The sequence below is a fragment of the Crassostrea angulata genome, chromosome 7 (assembly GCF_025612915.1).
Source record: "Crassostrea angulata isolate pt1a10 chromosome 7, ASM2561291v2, whole genome shotgun sequence".
NCBI lineage: Eukaryota > Metazoa > Mollusca > Bivalvia > Ostreida > Ostreidae > Magallana > Magallana angulata.
The window spans coordinates 16,428,741-16,440,743 of record NC_069117.1 but is presented as its reverse complement, the minus strand read 5'-3'; the positions used below and the strand labels follow the sequence as shown (position 1 = coordinate 16,440,743).

At 37.2% G+C, this 12,003-nt stretch overlaps 2 protein-coding genes across 3 annotated transcripts; both read right to left on the bottom strand.

The window, feature by feature from the left end:
* Nucleotides 1–106: 106 nt before the first annotated feature.
* LOC128191581 (spore coat protein SP96-like) lies at nt 107–4,483 on the bottom strand. 2 transcript variants are annotated; one of them, XM_052863711.1, is made up of 10 exons: nt 4,372–4,483; nt 4,251–4,292; nt 4,045–4,136; nt 3,122–3,193; nt 1,961–2,090; nt 1,754–1,854; nt 1,588–1,659; nt 982–1,495; nt 605–793; nt 107–358 (listed from the first exon to the last, which is right to left on the bottom strand). In XM_052863711.1, the coding sequence occupies exons 1-10, from the start codon at nt 4,379–4,381 to the stop codon at nt 126–128; spliced, it is 1,455 nt and encodes a 484-aa protein (XP_052719671.1). In that variant the 5' UTR covers nt 4,382–4,483; the 3' UTR covers nt 107–125. The 2 variants fall into 2 exon arrangements, with proteins under 2 accessions (XP_052719671.1, XP_052719672.1); XM_052863712.1 differs by having other exon boundaries at nt 982–1,462.
* Nucleotides 4,484–5,608: 1,125 nt separating this feature from the next.
* Nucleotides 5,609–11,955, bottom strand: LOC128191579 (organic cation transporter protein-like). The gene is made up of 10 exons (XM_052863710.1): nt 11,551–11,955; nt 9,521–9,785; nt 9,310–9,413; nt 8,882–9,036; nt 8,320–8,488; nt 7,966–8,178; nt 7,417–7,640; nt 7,107–7,288; nt 6,290–6,441; nt 5,609–6,187 (listed from the first exon to the last, which is right to left on the bottom strand). Exons 1-10 carry the CDS (start codon nt 11,691–11,693, stop codon nt 6,097–6,099), a joined length of 1,698 nt encoding a protein of 565 aa, XP_052719670.1. The 5' UTR covers nt 11,694–11,955; the 3' UTR covers nt 5,609–6,096.
* Nucleotides 11,956–12,003: the final 48 nt, after the last annotated feature.

Sequence of the window (12,003 nt, the reverse complement as noted above, 5' to 3'; positions counted from 1 at the left end):
GGTTAAAGCTAGTGTAGGGATTTGTAGTCTTGCTGGCAAAGTTCATTGCCCCGCGCACGACTTTTACAAACATTGACCTCACGTAACACTGACGTAAAACAAACAATATTGACCTAGTAAGTTTATTAGATGAGATCTTTTTCGCATATAAACCGCGATGTTCCCTGCATGTCCTTGTGACTGCCCCATTTGTAATCTCCAACATAGTGTCCCGGTAGGAAGACGAAGCCGAAGTTCTGCTCTCCGGGGTGGTCGGGCTCATTTGTCCCCCAGTTGGTGTAGTTGAGGGGCACCCCGTCCGACCACTGCCACACCCCCTGAACTAAATGGGCCCCGATGTAATATCCCCATACATATCCTGAAAGACCAATAACTATGACGTATGCACATAGTGATGACAGTTATATTAAAAATTTGAAACATAACGACGAAATCTCAAAACGCATATAAACTAGTACTGCGGATTATATTAGGGAAAACCTAATAATATCTCTCCATAAGGAAGATAATGTTTATTATCTGAAGACCATTGATTCAGATTGAATATTTTAGAATTTTGGGCAGCCGGACGAATCCAATGATAAATGCAAAAATATTGACTCGCCTGGTATTTGGCCATTGTGGACCAAAGGTTGGATGACGCTGACGATGAAATCTTCTTCCAACTGGTCGTCAATCTTTGCCAAATATCCTCCCTTTAGTTTACACAGTTGTCCGGCTTCTCCCCAGTACTTGATATCCGTAGAGAAATAGTAGCAGTGATTCAAGTACCTCTTGAAATCGGAAGGACATTCTGTCATAGCAGAGCATTTCATTTTACTTCAAAACAATGAACAGTTGCAATTTTGTTCATAAAAAATCACAAAATACTACTGAATATCTAATATTGTGATTATGCAATGTGTATCAAGTGGTTATAATCACATGATTATCGAAATGAAACGTGAAAAAGTTTCATTTTGAAGAAGTACGGGTACTCACTCAGTGCTGTTGTGGTAGTTGGCAATGTTGTTGTCGTCGTCGGTAAAGTTGTTGTCGTGGGTAAGGTTGTTGACGTCGTGGGTAAGGTTGTTGTCGTCGTTGGAGAAGTCGTTGTTGTGGTGGTTACGGTTGTGGTACTAGCTGTTGTTGTTGGTGTTGTTGTGGTTTTTGTTGTTGTTGTTGTTGTTGTTGTTGGAACGGTTGTAGTACTAGTTGTTGTTGTCAAAGTGGAGGTTGTTGTCGGTGGGGGTGTGGTTGATGCTGCGTGCGCATGGGCCATTGAGCAGTTCCGGTTACAGAGGTCCTTTGGACAGCAGGTGAAACAGAACCCGGCGCGCTTCTCGGCAGCTCTAGGGGCCAGGTTGTAGTTGTTCTCGATCATTCTCCTCCCTACCACAGACACAGGAGGACCCGCTGTTGATCCCGAGGTTGGTCCCGAAGATGACCCGGATGATGATCCCAAATGGCTCGCATGACAAGTCTGAAGCGGTAGTAGATCCGATCTGCAGTTAATCTAGTGTTGGGATCGCTCGCCCTGAGTGCAGACTCTTACATACAACACGTTTACGATGGCCCCTTATTTTGAGATAAAATACATATACATACCGATTTACGGACACATCCCGTTGTGTAGGCTAAATCATAGTTGGCGTCAGGGGCCCGCATGATATGGCATTCCTGTGGGGTAATTCAGAAAAAACTATCATGCTACATATAGGCTGGTTTATAGAGGTATTATCATAGTTCGATATTGTAGAGAAATCGTTCTTACGCAATCCTCTGGACACACCGTGATCCTGTTACAGCCAGCCTCGGTCTGCTGTTGGAAACAGTTGTAGCATATGGGACCCCTTTTACTGGGAGGAGGAAGAGCTGAAACAAAGTGCACAGATTTCTCTCCATTAGTCTTTGCTCAAAGATACAAAGGTTCATTGGACTTATTAAGTTAATTAATATTAATATTTGGTTGCCTACTCACAATCCTGTCCACAGCCGCCGTAGTTGCAGTGGTCCGAGGAGCAGCAGTTCTCGCAGACTTTGATCTCGCCGCCCACCCCCACTTGTCTCTTCTCGGGGGAGATATCCCGCCTACCCCCTAGTCCGCACATCTAAATGATGCAGAGTTTCTAGCTGTATTTTTGGTCACCAGAGTCGCTTATTGCGGACTCCTTTTTTTGTCTTTCATCGTGCGTCGTAATTAAGTAATATCAGTTTCTTGTTAAACTTCCATGCCCATCTTGACCCGATGTTTCATATTAGCAGGGTTATGTGACATGTACTAGTATTGTAAATGTCAAATCCATACCCCAAAAGGGTTCATGTTATGGGTAAAATGAAATGAAATCCATGATTCCTAAGTTTGAATTTTCAATATCGTAAAATTGATTATCTCAAGGTGCATGGCTATATTGATCATAGAATACAACACCTCTCTCCCCCATAAAAAATAATCTGCCACCTTAACATAAATCTTACTATCCATGAAAAGTAATTGTGATAATGTGTTATTTTAATGGTTATCAACTGTAAATAAATAAATTAAGAAATAATTTTTTTTAATATCAGGTAAATAGCTGGAAATAAATAAAACAATTTCAACGTTAAACTATACATTATCCATGTAGCTAGCTAGTACATTTACATACTACTAATTTCACTAAGCATGAACTTACTAATTTTTCATTAGAGTTATCTTTTTTGGCTTATTTTTAATATTCATTAGGACCAGTTTTACATAAGAACTAGTTTAGAGGTCAGTGACAGTCTATTGGTCATAACAAGAATTCTGGATTTCTATTGGTTATTCTAGGGTCAAATTCCTAGAGAGTTCAGTTTGTTTTTTATATAATTTATTTCAATTCTAGCAATCAAAGAGTGACCTTAGAAAGTAAGTTCTTTTATTATAAATATTTCCATTAACAATATTGCTAGTGATAGAATGAAAGGTTGTGTGCAAGTGATTAAGGTGAGAAGTAAATAAATGGCTGTGTGTGGGGTTTTTTCGAGGAGAAACCCACGGTTACATAACCAACCAAACACACTAGGATTTATTACATTCAGGTTAACTTATCAGGCCCATGGACCCATGTTTCCACGGATCAGGGCGGGTTTTATGGATTGAAGTTTGTAAAAATCTTACGGCTTTTGATCTGCAGCCACTTCTAAAGAAGATGTTCCCGTCTGGGGAGACAAACTGGTCGACGAAACACACCTGAAATTAAAAGAAAAATGTATTTGATAACTACAACGTAATACAGTTATGCTCTATAATTTTAAGGAATCATACTTTGAGTATTACGAGGTGATCAAATACGGTCGGGGCTAATCAAACCCAATGTAGTACCTGAAAGGCTTTATGATAGATTTGATCACGCGCAATCGTATTTGATCGCCTCATAATTTTCAAGGAATATTTCCTTATTACCGGTACGTTAATTAGTAAAATTTTTCAGCAATTGTACGATTCAACATCAAAATAATCATTGGTGAACTGTGTTGGACCATATATATTACAAAATCAATTCGTATTGTTATCACAGACAAAGACAATGAAAATATAAATATAAAGTTACTGATATATTTATCCCGTTCCTATAAAATTATTATTAAATGCTGCTATTTACAAAGCTCTGATGAAGTCTGAACCAGGCGCCGAGGCCAGTAAACTTTTGATTCCATTCTCACTTTCCCACTTTATAAACCTTTTATAAAAGTGAGGCATCGAATGTGAGTTCCTCTATTGAAGTTTTATGGCCCCTGGGTCAGGGCGATGACTTGCAAATGCACTACGTTGCGTGCAGTAACCCAGTTCCTATAATTACTAGCATGTAGTATAAAAGACGATTTTCTGATATAACCACGCATGAAGTACATGTAGATTAAAAATGTTCGTATTACGTCATTGAATGACATGCTTGATAGTGAATATGTTCATTTCCACGGCCGAGACATTTGTATGGAGCTATATATAGCTTTGTACAAACCAATTTAGACGGAATGTGTGGATTTAACAAAAAAAACCTGTTATTTGTGTGAATATACCATATATATCCAACAACATACCTCGTGGTCCCCGCATCTTGTAATAAACGGGCAATCCCGAGGGTAAGCAACTCTGTCCGGACAGTTAAAACATGACACAGCCGCCAGAGAACCTACAGTGTATATCAGAGGAAATATACACAGAAATGCTCTTAACGGACTCGAACAGACCACGTTACACTGAGACCCAGTAAACAAAAGTATATATTTTTTCAGACAAAAAATACCTTCAATTAAGGTGGTTAAGAAAATCGCCAAGGCGAGAACACCTGAAAAAACATTAGGATGCCAAAATCAAATAGGGAAATAATATAGACATGTCACGTTTCTTTGTTTGAAAAAACTTACTAGATTTCATAGTGGTCAATTCTAGGTCACATTTATGGATCAGAAGCGAATAGTTGACTATCTTATCTGCTATCTAAAGGACTTAATGGTGATTCCAACTACAGCAATAGAGAGAGAGAGAGAGACAGCTGTGATGTACATGTAGGACAACAGAAACACTAACCACATTTATAAAAATTGTTGTAATCGTTCAACATAATTTTTCAATTAAACAATAATTTTTTGTTTTCGATCAAACAGATTTTTTTTCATTTGATACACTACGTGAGAATAAGTAAGTATATACCAAGAACTACCAATTAATGCATTTACATGTGCTCAGAAGTTTTATTTGACTTGACAATTGTAGTGCAAACTGGTAATAGCTGATGAAACGATCTGTTAATATACACGTATATTCTTTTGTATTTCAAAACATCAAAATACTCTAGAAGTTTATATTTTAACTTTGGACCTTGATAGTTGTACGTCAATGTTCATTATTATACTTTCATGTTAAATACTGAAATCTGATTGGTTTAGACGCAGGTGATAATCCGTTCTATTACCCATAGCGTTAGCAACACACTTGGCAACGGGTGACACAACGAATTGTTACATGCGCGTAAATTGTGCGCGTACGGTTCGCCGTAGAATTCACGTCATTTCCATACAAAAGCACTAAAAATTTCTCTAAAATAAAGACATTCAGTATAATAAAATAAATAGTGCCTGTTTGGGAGGATAACAGTTGAAATTAACACCCCTCGAAAACCATTGTCAACCTCCGCTTCGCGTCGGTTGACAATGGTTTTCTCGGGGTGTCAATTTCAACTGTTATCCTCCCAAACAGGCACTATTTATATAATGTTTCCGCAATATTTACATTTTCAACTGTCTTTGTCTGTGATCATATTACGAATCAATTTTGATACATATGACTGAAATAAATTTTACATATCAAGAATCGGTTCAAAGATTTTTTTCTTCAGCAAATTAATGCTTTTAATCATTTTTATATCCAAGGTACTGGACCTTGCTTTCGAAACGGTGCCCCAAAAGTTGGGGCTGAGAGAGGTAGATAGAGTTGGAGAGAGATGTTTACAGAACATTGTAACATTTAGGTAGCAAAATTTTCTGGGCCAGAATATGAAACAGAATTCAAGTTGTTGCAAAAGTTCATGGTATCAGTGATCCCACCAAAAGATGCGCAAACCATGCCTTCCTTAATTGTTCAAGACAAATAATGACAGAACTCTCTTCTGTATTAGGTTTTATAAATCACAAAATTAATACAAATCATAAAATACAAATAATTGTATGTACAATATGCACATTAATTCTAATAAAAAATAGTTGTATACGGTATATAACAATTAATCATACAACTTGCATTTGCAAAGAAGACACATTGTCGCAACGCAATGTGTAAAAAAACCCACACATTATGTTTTCGTCTGCAGCAAAAATGACGGATAAAACTCCCATTTTAAAAATTCATATCAAATTATAAATCATAAAGTACAAATAGATTGAAACCTCATATAGTGTATAGAGATAGCATAGAGTATCTATATACATGTACGCGCTTTGTAAAAAATTGTTGCAAAGCCGTAAGTGATGTATACATTTTGCAAATCAATATATACATGTACAGCTTACGTTTCCAATAGACGACATTTTTCAGAAGCAGACTGAACACAGGCATGTGGACATTTAATCTTTGGTAACATCGTCGACAGGATCCTAGAGTTCGTCGTTGTCTATTGTGTCACCGACCAGGTTTTTCTGTGTCTCGTCAACTCCGTTTCTTTCAACGACCATTGTCTTTTTAACTCTGTTTTAGGGAAGAAAACACCCGATATGAAAATGTTGTTCAGAGAGAGAGAGAGAGAGAGAGAGAGAGAGTGTGTTTATATTTTCCGTGATTTCCAGGTACCTTCCAAAGTTGATTCCATCCTCAATGGTTTCCGGAAGCCTCTGGTTCAGCGTTTCCGGTAAATAAAGGCACATAAGACCGGCAATAACGGAGGTTGCACCAAAAATGACCAGAGGCAAGGCTTCCCCGATAGCTCCTCCGATCGACATACCCTGCGATAAAAAAATGTCTTTTGTTAAAGGGACTTGGACACGATTTAAGATCAAAATTTTTATTTTTATTTTTTATGTATAAAATGGTTAACTGGTGCATTTTAAATGATTGACCAAAATATTGAATGTTAAAGTCAAGTTACAAGCGAGATACAGAGGTAAAAATTGGTTGTAATGTAAACAAAGCTCGAGTCTTATAGGTGTTTACAAAAAATGTAATGTAGAACATTACCATTTCTTAGACAAAATGACACGTAAAAACAATTTAAACTAATTCATTATCTTCATAAATACTATTATCAACAAAAGAAAGATACATTTGATTGAAACTTACACCAATACAACACATATGTAAAAAATGACAATATTGAGCTTTGTTTACAAAACAAAGAATTGTGAACTCTGTATCTTGCTTATAATTTGATATTTGACTTTCAAATTTTGACATAGCATTATAAACTTCTATATTTATTAGTATAAACATTGAAAATGGAAAAATAAAATTTGAAAAATTAAAGTCAAATCGTGTCCAAGTCCCTTTAAAGGGAGATTTTAGAGTTTTTTTCGCGTCTTTCTTATGCCCTATGGTGCCAAATATCAACCTGTTCCTTCATGAGAAAGCACCGACATGCGAACGGACAAGCTTAATTTTACAGCCAACTTACCAGCATTACAAAATAGGGCGCGATCATGCTCCCTATTCTTGCAAAACAGGACCCTCCACCTAGGGCCACGTTCCTGATGACAGTGGGGAAGAGTTCCACCGTGAATATATAGACGCACACAAAGGCGGCGGAGGAAGCCATTTTGCCAATCACTGCCAGAGCGATGGTCAGTGGTCTCAATGCTACAATAAATTAGTGAAATCAGTCAACTAGCAATTTTTGCCAATTAGTTGGTATTTCAATTATATATCGATTTTCATTGTTGTATATAATAGGAGTTTTTCAGTGCTAGGTTCTTTGAGGTACTTACTCTCTCTGGCGAAGGTGACGGTGAATATGGTACAAAGGCACGCTATGCCCCCTAACATCATGCACATTAGATGCATCTTCTTTCTACCTATCCGATCAATTAAAAGAATAGTGGAAAGAATTCCTGGAAATTCCACAATGCCCATCAAGAAAAAGTTCAGGTAAAAGTCGCCAATGTTTCCAGCGTTAAAGGTAACCCCATAATACATCAGACAAACTGCCATCCTGGATAGAGAGCAAGGCAAAAATGCGTCTCACACAAATTGTGGATTAAGTGAATAATTGCTGATATATCTCGGACTAAAGTAAAGCCCAGAAAAACACGATCACAAAGAATGTATGGTACCTAAAGAACACCTTCTACCTTCAAATTGCAGGATGTTTTACTTTCAATGAGTATATGTACTGTATGTTTTTGCTTATGTGCTTAACCTTTATCGTTAGTGAACAGAATTTTGAAATGTTCAGATTGCAACTGTGTGCAGTTTTTAACCTTTTTCTATCATCATTAATGTTCAGTATTAAGAAAAAGTTGTACATATTTATATACCAGTTGAAACACAGAATGACCGCTCTAAGGCACATTGTCTTGCTTTTAAGGAGGTCCTTAAAGCTACCCGTCTTCTCTTTCTTGATAGTGAGATTCGCCACGACATCCGGCGATATTTTAGTTCCATTCACTTTGGCCATCTTCTGGAGTATGGCATTGGCCTCTTCGTTGCGTCCTTGGCTGATCAGCCATCTTGGAGATTCGGGGATCAACCTTACAATTCAATGACAAAGAATCATGCATGAAAAGTTTTTAAAATCAAGACGAAATTGATTACTTCAAAAAGGGGAAATAAATGTTTGTAACAACTGTACTTGAACGAAAAATGTATTGAAAAAGTAATAGCCCACGTACCACCAGTATGGGATGAAAATGATACAAGATGCTGCCAGAACTATGCACGAGACCTGCCAGTCACGTGAGAAGTAATAGACTATAGTTTGATATACCAAGCCAATGGAAAAGAACATGTGCTGAATTGTACCCGTGTACTTCCTCTTGGACGGGCCAACCAATTCCTGACCTTGAAGATCAAAACAAATGTGGGTTAATTAGACAGAAATCATAAGAGTACATGCACGTGTATACCTAGGATCAATGGGATGATTAGTTTCGCACGTGACCTACATCCGATACGTAAACATGTCCGAGAATATCACAATCAGCTGATTTAATGGATTACTGTATCATTGTACAAATATTTCACAACATAATTAAAATCTGAATTTGGTATTCTCTTCACGCAAACTTAACGAGCTAGTATGCTTTTGTTTCACTGATTCCTTGTGCATTCTCTTGAAGGCTAATACTTACAACGTATGCATTTGCACTATGTATCAACTCTATAAACTTATAGACTATATATGTTATAATTATATATTCATATAAATGAACGTTAATCAGTCCTCGCCCTTACCAAGAACATTCGTGCAGAGAAAGGAGCCGTGGTTTGTGCCTCCTATAATGAATTCTAGGATGGTAAAACTGATTATTTCTGGGGCCCAACTGACAGCAAACGCGGCAACAATAAGCAGCAGAAGTCCAACACAGACTGTTATCTTCCTCCCGACTCTTAAAAATTGAGAATCAAGAGAATATAATAATTATCAGATATTAATCTTTATTTGTATTTTCTTCTTTTTTGAATGATTCACTGTAAAGGTTGCGAGAACTGGTTGCTGAATACATGTATTCAGCGTGAATGTAAAAGTTTAAATAAATAGAAAACTATATCCCCATAAAATCTGGAAAGGTGTGTGTTTGAGAAAAATAATTCAACCACTGTCCCCATTTGAAAAGATTGACCGACATTTGGTATCTGTAAGAATGGCAGCATGAACCGACCTATCCGATGACCACCCAAACACAATGTCACCGACGAGCACCCCGAGGTAGAAAATCATCCGGGAATGTGATACCAATATGGCGTCATCGCAAACAAGGTTGTGCTGCAAAGCGTGTTTTGTATTATTATTTTGTGTATTCTTCGCTCTCATGCATGAGAACAAATACAAAGACAATAAAACCATCTCGTGTACCAAATATTGAAAAATACCTTGGAGGTGTAAGTTTCTTTAAACACCGACTTTTCGTAAACCCATTCGGAGCACTTCTGAAGGGTTGCGTTGACACCGATAGTGAAATTTTCTTGAAGATCTGAGCTGTTGAACATAAGAATTGTTCTATTTGTCTGGTAGGAATAAAAACTGCATTTTTCATAATCGCCCATTGAATCTCGAGGGATTGTCATTTCAACCAAGCGTTGATGCCCGGGATCCTTAACACCAAATGTGTCATCCGGGTAGTCTGCAATTTTGCATCTGTAAAAAGTCAGGGACATATATAAACAAATATATGTTATATATGTCTCTGAAAAAAAAATGCAGTAATCGTGATTTATTCTTTTCTTAAAAACTAACCCGTTCAAACTCCAAATAGGGTTAATTAGGATTTAGTTAAACACCAGGTCGTCACGTTCTGAGAGAGAGAGAGAGAGAGAGAGAGAGAGAGAGAGAGAGGGGTAGTTCTTGACAACTTCAGATGTGAGGAAGAAAACATTCCAGGTTCAACGATAAAAAAAAAGAACTTATAATTTGTTTTCAAATCAAGATATCTAAAGAACCAAATGACATTGCCTTTCGAACTAAGATATAATTGTCAGGCACGTAGCATCAGGGGGGCCAGGGGAGCCTGCTCCCCCCCCTCCCCACTTTTTCTCGCGGCAACTACCTTTTTAAATTTACACATAAAAAATTGAATTATCATGGAGTTACCCCCCCCCCCCCACTTTTTTTTGGTAGATGTAAAAAATTGATATGAAAATAAGGAAATTAGGATTAAAATTGAAGTTATATACTACGCCAGCCCCCCCCCCCCCCCCCCATTAGGATTTTGAAGATTTTGGGAAAGTGTTATTTCCCTTTACTTTTTTTTTCCTTGTCAAGATTTTTTGGATGAAACTGCCCCCCCCCCCCCCCACTTTCAAAAACGATGCTACGTGCCTGATTGTTAAACGTGTCATGGTAACAACCATTGTATTTGCATGCATTTAAAAAATACCAGGTTTAAAAAAAATCCCGGTACAATATTATCTTACATTAAATGTGTTGCTCGTCTAGAGCAGTTTTCTCTGGATTTATCCACTTTATCGTGTATACGGCTAAAGATATTTTGCACTCGTGATAAGCCAACGAACCCTTTTAATTCATTTACAAGTGGTTGTGACAGAATATCCACAACGAAAATAGTACCATAATAATAACAAACGCACATGGTTCAAACAAAGACAACACGCGTGACTATAACATCACGAGTGTTTACAGTAGCTGTTGCCAAAAATATTGTATTAATGGTAATTATATGATAATTAATTTTGACTGATATACAAAATCCGAATTAAATAGAAATAGGTTACCGATTCCCTCTCTTTTGCATAAATGAATAGGGCTACTTCAAACCGTCAATTCTACACGAAAGAGATATATCTTAGTGCAAATATAACATGCAAGTACAATAGATGGCACAATTAAGTTCGTGTGACTATTTCATTTTGTTTACTTTGTAACATCAAATTCTTCGCTGTATTGCTGAATTTTCACTGCGTTTGGAAACACTCCATTGTCTTAATTATATCTTTGCCTGAAGGGAAACCGTGTCAACCTCATTTTAAGATTTTTATCATAAAAAGATCAGAGGCAAATAACTAATTAATAAGAGGGTGCATTTCTTTGTTTATCAGCTGTTTTCAATCGCATGTTTGATATTTGATGATGGTTCATTCTATAAATCTATAAACAATGCGTGGTCCTAGCTTGGTCATTGCCCTAGCTCGTGTATTGATTCTACTTTCATTGCAAGCCTTATCTGATATCCATTTTTTGTTTGTAAACAGACCATTACCTGTGGGGCATTGTCCTCACATGTGCCACCCCCTCTCCTTTTGAATACTTTAGGTGGATTTAACTTGGTATTATTTTGCTGTTGAAGCTTTCTGTGAACTCCAAAACCATTATCATCTGATGTATGAAAACCGAAAGAAAAATAAAACTACATTCTATTTTAATTTTTGTGAAATTTTTCATTTACCTGTAATTCGGGGTTTCCATTACAAACACCAAATGCATCATGAAAAGTCCAGTAGCAAACGATGGAAGGCACAGAAGGAAATAAACCACTTTCTGATATTTCCCGAATTCTCCGACATCTTTAAGAATATCATCAAACTTCATATCGACTGTTTCTTAAAAGATTTAAACATGTAATCAGGCCGCCTCGCAGTTGACACTGTTTTTGTTGGCGAACCGAACCACGTGATCTCGTATTATATGAATGAAATGTGCTGCAATATAGACAAAACTATATGGAGATCGTAAAATTATTAATCGATGGGACAGATGTCGAGTGTCCAGAAATTATATTGACATCCGAGTTGTAATAAATTACACTGCGGTCTGTTAGATGGTAATCCTTTGTGTTTGTGCTTGTCGCTTGGTTCACGGAGCCCAAACCTTTCCTTGAATTGAATAAATTAGTATCGCC